General features: G+C 39.5%; 1 protein-coding gene across 4 annotated transcripts in view; it reads left to right on the forward strand.

Annotated features, from left to right (window-relative positions):
• Positions 1–14910, forward strand: part of LOC127977279 (SH2 domain-containing adapter protein F-like) — an 83896-nt gene that overhangs the window by 51757 nt on the left and 17229 nt on the right. For 2 of the 4 annotated variants that reach the window (XM_052582088.1, XM_052582090.1), the window contains exons 3-4: positions 4978–5187; positions 6642–6728. In XM_052582088.1, the coding sequence (XP_052438048.1) occupies positions 4978–5187; positions 6642–6728 (297 nt within the window). The remainder of the gene's footprint in view (positions 1–4977; positions 5188–6641; positions 6729–14910) is intronic. The other 2 variants (XM_052582089.1, XM_052582091.1) reach the window with 1 other exon arrangement.

Genomic DNA, 14910 nt, shown 5'->3' on the forward strand with positions numbered 1-14910 from the left:
CATGTCCCCATTTTTCAAAACACTTATAAATCATACAGAATGAGTTTTTTTGAGAAAGTAAAAATGCACAAAGTTTCCTGTGAGGGTTAGGGTTAGGTGTAGGGTTGGTGAAGGGACATAGAATATACAGTTTGTACAGAATAAAAACCATTACACCTATGGGATGAACACACTTTACACAAAAACAAACGTGTGTGTGTGTGTGTGTGTGTGTGTGTGTGTGTGTGTGTGTGTGTGTGTGTGTGTGCTGGCAGCAGGGATCTGTAGGGATCTGTAGGGCGGGCTGTAGGACAGAGAGACACAGATGCTTCAGGTTGGTTGTAAGTGTTTCAGATGCTGGATGGTTGTAAATCAGCTCATGATGAGGTTGTTAGAAGCTCTCTATGCAGTTGCTCCTGAGTCTCAGGTATTGATTGACTCTTGTGTTGTTTGGACACACACCTCTTACCGTTTGACGCTCTTTATCATTGACTTCCAGTTTAGTGTGGTGAAGTCTGTTGTTCAGACAGTCGCTCTGTTAATGTTCCTGTTAGACAGGTTTAATGCATGACAGTCACTCATAAAGCATGTATTAAACACTGATGAACACAGCTTATACCACACTGATCTACAACCACTGAATATACAGTAATGGAGATATAAATGAGTGATATTTAATATATAGGTGATCACATTATTTGTATTATATATTATATTAAACATAATTCATTATGCTGTTGAATAACGAATAGCGTGAGCTCGATAAGACCTGCATGTTATTACATTAACAAGAGTTTCATGTCAGCTCAGATCATCAATTTTTAATATGCTACACCTTAAAGTCAGTCCCCCAAATAGACTTCTGTGCACTCCAGTATGATCCAGGCCAGTGTCTGAGATCTGATTCCTGTAGCAGCTGTGTTTGTTTCTCCGGTGTGTTATCATCAGCGTGAACACGAGATCCAGAGAGACCCGCAGCACTATCTCTGACAGTTTCTGTGAACGTCTCTCTGCTCTCACAAACACCACACACTCAGACATATCTGCTTCTGTGCCTCTGCATCCCACAGTGTGTGTGTGTGTCTGTGTGTGTGTGATCTGGCTGTCATCACATGAGTCTTGTACACGGCTCAGAGACTTTTCAAGCAGCAAAACAATACAAGTTTAATAAGCCTTGCATATTTCCCTCTGTACATTATGTGTTTAATTTAACTGTTTCTCTGCAAAAAACATTATTATTTTTCATTTTAATCCTAGTGCAAAAAACTAAAATGTATTTGAAGAAATTCCTGAAATGCATTTGAAATAAATTTATATATATTTTTTTTTATTTTTATTTTTATTTTTTTTGTACATATTTATGCTTATTAAATATACCCTGTACTTTTGGTATAATAAGCTGAAAGCCTGCTAAACTGGAACAACTAGTTGTGTCCTCAATACACTTATTATTAGTTCGTCAATGGTGCAGAAGTCCATCTGAATATATCCTGAAGTATATCTGATTGTGCTGAAGTGGACTACTGTAAGTACAGTATACTTCAGGTGCACTTTAAATATACTGCATTTAAAGACTAAAGTTACACAGTCTTCATACGAGCCTTATTAATAGTGATATTAAAACACATTTTAGGTGTAATATTAAGAAATGTGTATTGTTCAATAAAGAAATAAGTTTTATTATAATTGTATAATATAAATAAATATATTAATGGATTTCAAGTATACTTACTGTATTTAAAATCATTTATTTATTTATTTTAACTAGGAGAGGAATAATTTCTATTCCAAAACCTTTTGTCAGGCTTATTTAGATTAATAATCATTAGAATGTAAAATAGTGTTATGTAATACAGTTTAGCATGATCACTTATTTAAAAAGTACAGGTCAGAATGAGTATCTTTCATCGATAGTTTATTTAAATGATTCAAATGATTATTCACTCCATCATCCGTCCATCTTTCTGTCTTTGTCTGTTCATCTATCCTTCTACTGGATCTAGACGGGACCTGACACAGATGAGAGAGAATCAGAAAGCATCAGTCAACGAATATGAATACTTTCATGAACCGATTCAAAAGATTCGATTCACTTGGATGAATCCAGATCCAGTAATGTGACACCAGTAACATTAGTCTCTTTGGAGGTCTTGTAATGACCGTGTTTGCATGTAAAGAGGCTCTTGATGATAAGAGGAGCGTTAAATAACACTGAGCGCCTGCCGTGTCAGAGTCTTCAGGGATGGCTTCCTGGAAAGATAAAGGTCATGCTTTGATTCCCTCAGTGTGAGACTGTAAATCAGCAGAGCTCATCAGACCACACACACGCACACACACACACACAGCGTCTGGCACCTGGAGAGGAAGCGTGTTTGCATGTGTGTGTGTGTGTGTGAGTGAATGCCAGGTTTGTGTTTGACCTTTGATCCCTGAACTGTTGCAGACGTGACAGGTCAGAGGTCAGCAGCTCCTCGGCTGGACTGGGTTGTGCTGGAAGCTCATTTCTCCAGACCGCAGTATTGTTGAGTTCAGAACACACACTCCTGCTCTACAGCGGCTATATAAGCCTCTCTCATCTTGAGCTGTGACAGTGCCATGTTGATGCTTCCTGAGAGTTTTCACCGTGTCTCCACAGAGTCTTTATAGCTGCACATGCAGCTGTTATTAAGTGATGTAATGCACCAATAAGTAGATGACGTTTTACAGGTTTTAGAATGTAATGTTTATATTAAATGCCTTATTTTTGGCTCATAATGGATGCATTGTTCAGTTTGCACATACAGTATTGTTCAAAATAATAGCAGTACAATGTGACTAACCAGAATAATCAAGGTTTTTAGTATATTTTTTATTGCTACGTGGCAAACAAGTTACCAGTAGGTTCAGTAGATTGTCAGAAAACAAACAAGACCCAGCATTCATGATATGCACGCTCTTAAGGCTGTGCAATTGGGCAATTAGTTGAAAGGGGTGTGTTCAAAAAAATAGCAGTGTCTACCTTTGACTGTACAAACTCAAAACTATTTTGTACAAACATTTTTTTTTTCTGGGATTTAGCAATCCTGTGAATCACTAAACTAATATTTAGTTGTATGACCACAGTTTTTTAAAACTGCTTGACATCTGTGTGGCATGGAGTCAACCAACTTGTGGCACCTCTCAGCTGTTATTCCACTCCATGATTCTTTAACAACATTCCACAATTCATTCACATTTCTTAGTTTTGCTTCAGAAACAGCATTTTTGATATCACCCCACAAGTTCTCAATTGGATTAAGGTCTGGAGATTGGGCTGGCCACTCCATAACATTAATTTTGTTGGTTTGGAACCAAGACTTTGCCCGTTTACTAGTGTGTTTTGGGTCATTGTCTTGTTGAAACAACCATTTCAAGGGCATGTCCTCTTCAGCATAGGGCAACATGACCTCTTCAAGTATTTTAACATATGCAAACTGATCCATGATCCCTGGTATGCGATAAATAGGCCCAACACCATAGTAGGAGAAACATGCCCATATCATGATGCTTGCACCTCCATGCTTCACTGTCTTCACTGTGTACTGTGGCTTGAATTCAGAGTTTGGGGGTCGTCTCACAAACTGCCTGTGGCCCTTGGACCCAAAAAGAACAATTTTACTCTCATCAGTCCACAAAATGTTCCTCCATTTCTCTTTAGGCCAGTTGATGTGTTCTTTGGCAAATTGTAACCTCTTCTGCACATGCCTTTTTTTTAACAGAGGGACTTTGCGGGGGATTCTTGAAAATAGATTAGCTTCACACAGACGTCTTCTAACTGTCACAGTACTTACAGGTAACTCCAGACTGTCTTTGATCATCCTGGAGGTGATCATTGGCTGAGCCTTTGCCATTCTGGTTATTCTTCTATCCATTTTGATGGTTGTCTTCCGTTTTCTTCCACGTCTCTCTGGTTTTGCTCTCCATTTTAAGGCATTGGAGATCATTTTAGCTGAACAGCCTATCATTTTTTGCACCTCTTTATAGGTTTTCCCCTCTCTAATCAACTTTTTAATCAAAGTACGCTGTTCTTCTGAACAATGTCTTGAACGACCCATTTTCCTCAGCTTTCAAATGCATGTTCAACAAGTGTTGGCTTCATCCTTAAATAGGGGCCACCTGATTCACACCTGTTTCTTCACAAAATTGATGACCTCAGTGATTGAATGCCACACTGCTATTTTTTTGAACACACCCCTTTCAACTAATTCAACTAATTGCCCAATTGCACAGCCTTAAGAGCGTGCATATCATGAATGCTGGGTCTCATTTGTTTTCTGAGAATCTACTGAACCTACTGGTAACTTGTTTGCCACGTAGCAATAAAAAAATATACGAAAAACCTTGATTATTCTGGTTAGTCACATTGTACTGCTATTATTTTGAACAATACTGTATTGTTTTTATTGTCTGTATTGGCTGATCTCTGGTGGATGTCTAGGTCATCAGCGGCAGATCTCTGTGTTCAGATGAGATTCAGAGCTGGTTTTGCAGGACGTGAGCTCTGGTTTCCTCTGAGAGCTGCAGGTCTGAACATGTTTTGGTGTTTTGGGCTTGTTCTTTGTCCGTTTCACTGAAGCTTTCAAACACTTAACACTTAACCTTAGCCTGAATGCATGACGAAACTGTCTGAAACAATCGCTTCTGAATAAACTTTGACAATAGAAATGTAGGATTGTGACTGAAAATGTCAGTCTGTGTTGATCAGTTCAGATGCTAAAATCATTTCTTATTCAAATAAACCTGCCATTGTTGGTTCTGTGACTAATTGCATGTGTTCCTTTATCATAATCTCTGGTATTTTATATCATACGTTTATATTAAAGTACCTGCTAAATGCATATCTGTGTGTCTGCAGCACAGAAGCAGTCATCACTGGAGAGATGATATAAGCGTGCATGAATCTGACCCTTTGACTGGTTTTTTCAAATGTGTCCAACAGAAAACCACTGTTGATATGTGGTCTCCTCTCTTGGTCTGCAGAGATCCGAGGCGGTCGCGCTCCTAAAGACGGTCCGGTCCAGCAGCATCCTCTCTACGACACCCCGTACGAGCCGGAGGAGAACGGAGCAGATCCAGACGGATGTGTGTGTTCCCGCGAGAGCAGATTACCGCAGGACGACGAGAGGCCGCCGGAGGAGTACGACCAGCCCTGGGAGTGGAAGAAAGAGCGCATATCCAAAGCCTTCGCAGGTTCGGCCCGCTCCATCACGCTCTTTCCAGAACTGATTGATAACACTGAACAGTCAGAGATATAATGAGTCCTGCACTGGTTCTGTGGCTGATGGTGGGAGTTACTAACCACTAACGTAGTTGCTCAGCTGTCTCTGAAACTTGAGCTTTTCCACTTTTCTCCAGGGTTCTAGAGCTTCATTGTAGTGAACTGGTTCATTTAGAAGATTTAACCAGTAAACTGGGTGAAAATGATTCATGCAATGGTTCATTCAACCGCTGTGTGGCATTTTGTAGCAAAATATTTAGTAAGTTTTCAACTCGGCCGATGGTCATGCAAATGCTCTTGTGAAATAATGAACTCTGACCTATGCATTGTTATCTTGTGAACACATGATTGACCAGTAGAAGACTGAATCAAAAAATCAAGCAAACTTTAAACCTGCAGTATTGCATTGTAGAGTGGAATAGATGGCATACATGTTTTTGTGTGTATTGTTTGTATAATGCTTTTAAAAAGAGGTCACAGGGTGACGTCATATTAGGACCATTGCAGAGTTTGTGGAAACAATGCGTGCTCAAGAACATTTGTATGAATCAGGGCTTTTTCTCTTTGCTGTTCATTGAATGTGTTTGGTGAAAGTTGATTTCTGTGTCCTGGCTGTGATAGTTTCTCATTGGTGGAGGTCTCACTCTTTACTGAACAGGTTGGAGCGTAAATTCTCAAACATTTTCTTTGCAAATCATTGTGAAAGTGTAAACAGGCTCATTTTAATATCTTACCGTATCCGTCTGTTGCTGGGAATGCTGGGGGATTTTCTCCTTACAGTATCTCTCTCTCTGAACGCTCTGTTCCTCGGTCACGACTTCAGGAACGGATCATTTCAGTTCCTAAAGTGATCATTCACCCAGAAAAGGAACGTTCTGTCATCGTTTACTCATCCTCAGGTCTGTATTCATTTCTTTAAGCTGATTCACACAAAAGAAGATATTTTAGAGAACGCTGGTCACCAAACAGCTGCTGGGCTCCATTGTCTTCCATAATATGGAAAAGATAAATAATAAATACTATGGAAGTCAATGGCTACCGTCAGCTGTTGGGTTACCACAGTTCTTCAAAATATCTTCTTTTGTATTCAGCAGAACATAGAAGCGCACACATGAGGAGGAGGACATGATGACAGAACTGTCTCTTTACTCTCCGGGTGATTACAGACGAATGTGTGAGAAACGGATCGACGGATCTGGAGGAGTGTGTGTGTGTGTGTGTGTGTGTCCGTCCGTCAGGTGTGGTGATTGAAGTTTTGGTTCAGGGACTCATGACAAACTCGGCTGTTCAACTGAGTTATTTGCTTTTGTTTTGTTTTTGAGTTTTGTGCATCAGTCTTGAAAGGCTCCCTTTTTTGTCCTGTGTGTGTGTGTGTGTGTGTGTGTGTGTGTGTGTGTGTGTGTGTGTGTGTGTGTGTGTGGAGCAGCACTGCTCTGTTATGACTGCATTAGTCATGAGGACTCGAGCGGCGGAGCGTCCAGGAGAGATCTCCACATCTCTAGATCCTCCACAGGTACTGCAGCACACAGGCTCTCAGTTTTAATTTAGAAATGTAGATGTAGGATTATTTAATATTAATCAATATGCATCAATAAAAACATCAATACATGTTACATTTTATATTTAAAATTGAAAAATATCTGTAGTATTCTCTAGAGTTTATATACCTGTATAATTTGATTTGACTGTATCACACTTTAACTAAATGTATTGGTCACAAGGGAAGGGAACACAATACTAGTGTGACTATAAAGCTTAATTTTCTCCCATTTTTATGTGATCATGTCAACCAGATAAACTAGTTTTGCATAAAAAATGCAGGGATCCCTACACAGGAAATAAATTACATTGGAAATGCACAACTATAAATTAATCTGCCTAGAAAAGCAGTCCTACCTTAAAAAGATGAATTTGGTAACTGATCTCAAATGCTGTTGATTAAATGTAAGTAGCAGTGCATGATAAATATCGGCCGATAATTAATGCACATTAATCAGTAAAGCTGTAATCAGCGGTAAATCCATCAGGTGCATTGTTTCAAGCATACGCTACAATTGTTGTGGAATCTTCTTGAGTTGTATGCATTAGTGTGTGATTACTGTAGATCTGTGTGTGAGCTTGTTTTAACTGTGATAATGACTTTACTGTGTTAAAAGAGCAAATCACACTTCTGTGTGGTCAGTCAGACAGACACAGCTTTCAAAGACTTTATTATTTCCCACATGTCTTTGTGCTAGTTTTCGACCGCTTATCCCTCTCTCCAATCCGCTTCAGTGTAGATAAAGCTTTGACGTTTCTTTCAGTCAGGAAGCAGAGCAATCAGAAATCAATGGCTAGGCGTCTGGCTTGCCACCAGATCCTCTCGGAGAAACCTTCCCATGGAGCCTCAATGCTCACACTCCTCTGCCTTCAGAAACATGTTTTAAAGATAAATCTTCAAGAACGTCAGTCATAGCAGAACACCCTGGAGACGTCTGGGAAGCAGTCTGGAGCCCGTCTCAATGCTAAACCCCTGATTCCAGAGGTTCAAAGGTCATCCTGAGGTCACGACATGAGAGAAACGCTCATTAGGGGCTTTCCATAAATGGAGGCTTTGTGTGTACAGCACTTAAAGGAGTAGTTCAGCCAAAGAAATGTAGCATTGCATCACTGTCTCATCAGTGAATGTTCTGCAGTGAATGGGTGCCGTCAGAATTAGAGTCCAAACAGCTGATAAAAACATTGAACTCTCATTCTGACGGCACCCATTCACTGCAGAGCATCCATTGATGAGACACTGATGAAATGTACATTTCTTTAAATGTATTCTAATGATTTGGTTAGGTTTTAAGCAATTTTTTATTTTTAAGTGAACTATACCTTTAAGGGAGAGGATTTCAGAGGATTGTGGGTCAGTGTCTCTTGAAGAGTTATTTGCATGTGGCTAATGTTTTCAAAGCATGTTTTCATTATTAGATCAATAATGTAATATATGCCACTCACATTTCTGTTCCTGCCATTTGTGCGTGCCAGGATCGGGCTTGTTTACACACCGAGTTCATCTTTCAGCTTTAAAATGCACATGATTGATTAGGATAAATGCAGTTGGTTGTGAAGTCGAAGTGACGCCATCGAACAGGAGAAATATCGCACTTAGCACAAATGAGTGCTTTAGTTATTACTGAGCGCTGCGGTGTATATATGTTTCTGTTTCATCAATCTTCGTTTGCTCCCATGAAACACAGAAGATTAAAATCAGCTCGAGGTGAGCTGCAGTGCACTGCGTACAGATCCTGATAGTTATTTACTGCCCGGTTTATTCATTAAAGTGTGTGTGTGTGTGTGTGCGTGTGTGTGTGTGTGTGTGTGTGTGCGTGTGTGTGTGCGTGTGTGTGTGCGTGTGTGTGTGCGTGTGTGTGTGTGTGTGCGTGTGTGTGTGTGTGTGTGTGTGTGCGTGTGTGTGTGTGTGTGTGTGTGTGTGTGTGTGTGTGTGCGTGTGTGTGTGTGTGTGTGTGTGTGCGTGTGTGTGTGCGTGTGTGTGTGCGTGTGTGTGTGTGTGTGCGTGTGTGTGTGTGTGTGTGTTGCATACCCTCATGTGTTTATCACTGCACTGCTTTCAGCTGGTGCTGATATGTGCTTGTGTAGGTCACTGCAGGGTTGTGCACTAGTGTGTCACCTAATTAGTCATCTAGTTATCTTCTTCTGCCTCCTCACACACTAGATGTAAAGGCACAGAGTGATTGATGAGCCTGAAGTTGAAACCAAAATGCACACAGAGAAAACTCCTCTCGCTCTGTCTGTGTTTGGAAGACACCACTTACACATACATCAGACTCTGTGATGTCACAGATGTAATGACCTCCTTCCTAAAATATAAAGGCAGCTGTTTATTTTCATGTGTTAAGAATGACTGCAGTGAAACCTCAGAAATTTATTTTACATTTCAAGAATAAGTGCATGGAAATGGCAAGCAATTCATTGAATTAAACATGACATTTTAAAGTAGAGACACTGAAAGGTTTTTTATTTATTTATTTTTTGTTAGTATAGACCAAGTAGTATAGTTATTTACTGAAAATGTGCTTACTCCCTCTCAGGCCACACAAGTTGTGGATGAGTGTGTTTCTTCATCAGGTTTGTAGAAATGTAGCATTGCATCAGTGTCTCATCAACGGATGCTCTGCAGTGAATGGGTGCCGTCAGAATGAGAGTCTGATAAAAACATCACAATAATCCACAGCACTCCAGTCCATCAGTGAACATCTGGAGAAGACAAAACCTGAAACACATCCAGCATTAAGATGATTTTAACTCAAACACATGGAGTCTATAATCAATAATAACACTTCCTCCAGTGAAAAGTGCATCTGCTGTTGTCTCTCACAGATTAGTTTAGATCTGTTTAAACGCTGCTTGATCTGTGCAGATTTCTCTCCTGATTCAGACCAGAACACTTTTCACTGGAGGATTATTTTAGCTGACTGTATGTGGTTCGGATCACATGACCTGATGTAAAAGTAGTTCAGTTTCATTCACACAGTCTGGAAATGTGACACAGTCAGTTTGTTTATAAAAGTGACGTCATCACTAACCGTATTTTAACTGTAAATCTGGGCCGGCGGCTCTATATTGCACAGCCACAGACGGTCTCAGTCTGCTCCTGATCTGTCTGCAGTTGTCCGTCTCAAACCCGGACTGTGGGAACGTCTGTGAGTCTCCACACTGTCCTGGATGACAGACGCTGCCCTCTGTCTGATTCTCATGTGCTGCTGCGGTGTGATAACAGTCTTCTGTCATGATCTCACTCACACACTCACACACACACACACGCACGCACACACACACACATGAGAACAGATTTATGGAGCATTCTGTAAAATCATGTAAATTGGTCATGACTATACTTGACATGACTTTTAAAATTCTATAGTTGCAGCTTTTTTTTCATCACATTTAAGCACAGACACATTCACTTTGGAGAGAGCACAAATTAATGCAACAGGCGCTCTGATTAAGAGTCTGATTCTTAAAAATGACTTTTAAAAAAAGAAACAAAACATAAAAAAAACAGTGCATTAAAAATTCAACCGCAAGTGCTGAGCTGTCATTGTAATGTTAAGAAAATGCTTTCAAAATCTGCGTACTATTTTCATATTCTAGATCCGTTTGGACTCAAAGAATTGTTAATTTAATAAACCGCTTTAACTTAATATTTTTCTTCTGTCAAAACCATAGTGTATTTGATCAGCGGCTTCTTATTAATGAGTAAATGTGAAAAATTCCCACGTTTTGACATCATTACCATGTTATTAGTACAAAAACAGTCCATTTATTTCCAACAAAACAACCTAAAAATGACTCTCAACATTTCCAAAGTAATGCATTGCATTTTATAGTCATTTTATTAAGAAATTTTTAAGACGAATGTATCACAAGGATTGGGAAATATTTGAGATCCTCTGCAAGAAATGCATTTAGTCTTCACTAGCATGTTAGACTGACTGTGTTAAGATCTTGAGATCTGCTCACACTCACAGAGTTTGCTGGCTGTTTTATCACAGATGGCAGCGCTGCGATGCCACAGAAACTGCTGTGAGCTTTTGAAAAGGCGTTTGACTTTTCTAATTGCGCTCGAGGCGTAGGCAACACATTTTACCGCGTTTCCACCGTATAATTACCTCACACCCCCATGTTTTAAACACACACACACACACGCACACACACACACACACACACACACACACACACACACACACACACACACACACAGAAACTCTTTAGGAGAACGAAGTCGCTTTTCTCCTGAATTCAGGCGGTTGGTTAGAAAGCTGTTATTGAGACTGTATGAATGTTTGATGCTCAGCGCTTAACCTCGTCAGTCGTGTCACTTCAGCACATCACGATTAATATTTGATGTTGCATCTGTCTACTCGTGGAATCAGTTCACACATCTCCACTGAGCCTGAAGCTTGCTCGTGTCTAAATGTCCCTTGTTTCTGTCCTGATGTCTTAATCAGGTCTGCGATGAAAGTGTGAGATGAAATCCATCCGTTGTGCTGTATACAGCGGCCGGATCCGGATGAACCGAGCCTTCAAAGCTGGAGCATGAGATAAAGCCGGCCTGCTTGAGTTCTGCCCAGGGGGATTGTGGGAAATTGAGGCAGCTTTTTTTGCACACTCTGTTCTCCCAATTCTGCTGGCGGTTCAGGGAGAGGACAACGAACAGACACTGTGTGTAAGACTAACTCATCAGCTCGAGCCGTGACAGATCGAGAAGCTCAGCCAAAGTTCAAAGCTGTCGCTGTCTGTATGTATATATGTGTGTGTGTGCGTGTGTGTGCGTGTGCGTGTGTGTGTGTGTGCGCGTGTGTGTGTGTGTGGTGCTTGTGACATTGCAGCACTTCTGCCACTTTTATTAAATTGGCTATCATTTGGTGACAGCGGGTCTGTTGTAATTTGGTAAAATGAGCTGTGATAGAAAGCAGAAGAGCGTGTGTCGATGCAGCGGTGTGTAACTGGTGTTGTTGCATTCTTGCAATCATAAAATCATTTCTTTTTGAGAGTAATGTCAAACACAAACGATACTCTCGATTCCTCGTGACGTCAGCTCTGTCGTCCATAAACTGATGTTGATTTATTTTTTGGTTTTGTCTCTTTTTTTATTGGATGCTTGAGTATAAGTATGTCTGTAAATATCTTGTTAATGAGATTTAATCCTATATCATATGTATTTGTGTGTATGGATGAACTAAAGCTCAGGGACCTGACTGTGTAAGAGGCAAGCTGAATGATCCAATTTGACTTGATACACTCAAAAACATAAAATAATGCATGATATATATAAAAAGCACAGTGTGGATATAAAGCAAAACCACTCAGACAACCTTTTAACACCGTCTCAGTTCATTTCACTTTTCAGTTCATTCATTATGTGTTTTAATATGTAAAAATGTGTGCAATCGTCTGCTGAGCTCCCTTCGGTTCAATTAATTTCGAGGTTTTCACATTATAGCATAAGCCAAAATTCTGGCCAGAGCCCTGAAACAAGCAAAGTGTGAAGACGGCACATCCCCAGCGCTGGTGTTTACCAATGCAAGTCTGTAGAGCGCACTAATCCTCACAACACGCTGCATGACCGACAGAACGGCTCTCTGGCTTAACACAAGGAGCGTTACAGCCGTTTAACTGAGTTCACCTGCAGCACAGAAGCAGTCATCAATAGCACAGATCTATATTTGTAGAAATAGACAACAGTACACTGAATTTGAACCTCTGACTCTAGCACTCTCTATTCCAATTCTATTCTTTAAAAAAATGAGTGTGTTTATCTGCTCGTAAAACGGCTGACAGCACAGTCTACAAACTGTGGGCTTTATTCTGGACGCGCAGACAGTTCGGGTCTTTCGTCTGTCAAGCGCTGAAAGCATCCGACGCCAAATGAATCACAAGTGCGTTTGCTTTGAATTTGAGAGCTGTGGCATGTTTCCATCCGCAGGAGCTTTTGTTTGTGTGTGCTGTTTGTTTTGGGTCGAGCGGTTTCTGTCAGGGAGAAGATTCACAGAAAGCAGAATGAAGGGATTTGTTGCGTGTTTAATTAATAAATAGACATGGTTCGGGGCTTAAGTGACAGCGACGTCTCATTTCTAACTCCCAGTGTACACTGACTCGCTCTGTGCTGTTTTAATTAACTGGCACTGCAGAGTTGATTCATGGACAGAAGCGGTTACTGCGAAGAGTCGAGATGCGAGAAGCTGCAGCGATGCACTGTGGCTAATGTTGCGAGAAAATTAATAAACACACATACACTCGACGCTGCTGTCATGTTTCTGTCTACTGAAGATAAATTATAGTCAAATATGACATAAAAGAAGCAAACTGTACCTCAGAAAAACCATGGTCATTAGTAGTATAGTTTTACAATGATTTTCTCTAAAGTACCTTGAAATAATTAATAACATGGTAATAACATGTAATAGCACGTAATGACATGGTAATAGCATGGTAATAACATGATAATTACCTGTTAATAACAGGGTAATAGCATGGTAATGACATGAAACAGTTCTATTTCCTGTCATTTTGTCCTTCTTTGTTATTTTTGTGTGTGTTATGGAAATGCACAATATATTGGTAAAATATATGGTAACACTTAAATTGTTATATATAATACTTTATAAAATACTTTTTAATGCATTAATTATAGTTTGCAATGCACCTGTAATGCATTGCATGATCTCAGGAATAATTATAACTACAGCTGTAATGCATTATAACACTTAGCAAATCATTGTTACTGTAAATTCAAATTAAATAATTTAGAAAGTACAGTAAAATGCATTAAACCACAAGACCAACAGCCTTTCAAATATTAAAATGCATGTTAACTTTGGCTACAATTGTTTATGAAAATATATAATGCATTACAACATTCATTATGACATGCTTTATAATGCATTATACATAAAGGCATTAAGTGTTACCATATATATGAATGAAATCTCAGAATGAATATTAATTTATTATTGTATATTGTTGTGTTGTGATGCATTAAGTTTACTTGTAGCATTTAAAATGATTGAATTCGATTTTCAGTGTTTTTAATTGATTTGGCCAAGATGTTATCTACAGTGTCCTCCACTAATATTTTGAATGTTAGATCAAAAGGATACACAAAGCAATGTATTTAGTTGTCAATTTCCCATGTATTTCTATAGCATTTTATACTATACAGTTTGTTTCAAAGCAGCTTCACAGAGATAAACAGGAAAATAACAGTTCGTAGGACTCTTCTTGAAGTGCTGCTTGCTGATTAAGGACCATGTGAGGTAATCACAGAAGGTGAAAAATGACTCCAAAGCACTTCTTCTAATCCTCAAAAAAGATTAAAAGCCTTTATTCATATTCTGGCCATCTCGATAACTATTGAAAGTGCATTAAACTCTGCACATGATGCATTTCGGCCATTAGTTGACGCACTCTTTGAAAGCCGAAATCCATCACGTGCAGAGTTTTCGGCATTTTCAATGTGCCTTGGATTCTTTTTTTTTATAATAGAAAAAATAGCAGTATTGATGATGCAAACTTTATAAAATATGAGACCATTTTCAAATTCTGCTGTAAATCAGCTGATAAAAGACAGTTGTGTCTCAATAAGTAAGTTTAAATGCTGATTCCTTTATATTCATGTTGAGTTAGTGTTCAAATAATTAGCAAGATTTTCAGTACTTTGCATATTTTAGTAAGCAGGTATTTTGGTTTGTGAACATATGAGCAGCTGGATGAAGGGTTTTCTCATCTCTAGACCAGGGCTTTGGGACTTTGGTCTGCCTGTCTTTCACTCTGTTAAATGTGCAATTTAATTTCTAGCTATTATAACACTATTTACCCAGAAATGTGGCCCGAGGGGTCTAAGACCCGCCTCTGCAGAGCCTCATACGCTCTCAGTGCTGTTTATGATATGGATCTGCTTCTCTGGTAAGTGAGTGGGATGTTTTTGAGAATAGATTTGCTGTCACTGGATGGGTGCGTCTCTCCACGATTACATCCAGCAAAGCTGCATTAATAGAGAGAGAAAGAGAAAAGGGCATTACTTCATGCTGTAGTAGACACCGTTTATTCTCTTTGAATAGCACACCTGACACGTCTTTAATGAACGCAGCATACGGAGGAGCTACAGTACAGTGTGTGTGTAATCCTATTGAACCGTATAATCTGGG

This window comes from Carassius gibelio, chromosome B18 (assembly GCF_023724105.1).
Source record: "Carassius gibelio isolate Cgi1373 ecotype wild population from Czech Republic chromosome B18, carGib1.2-hapl.c, whole genome shotgun sequence".
NCBI classification, from domain to species: Eukaryota; Metazoa; Chordata; class Actinopteri; order Cypriniformes; family Cyprinidae; genus Carassius; species Carassius gibelio.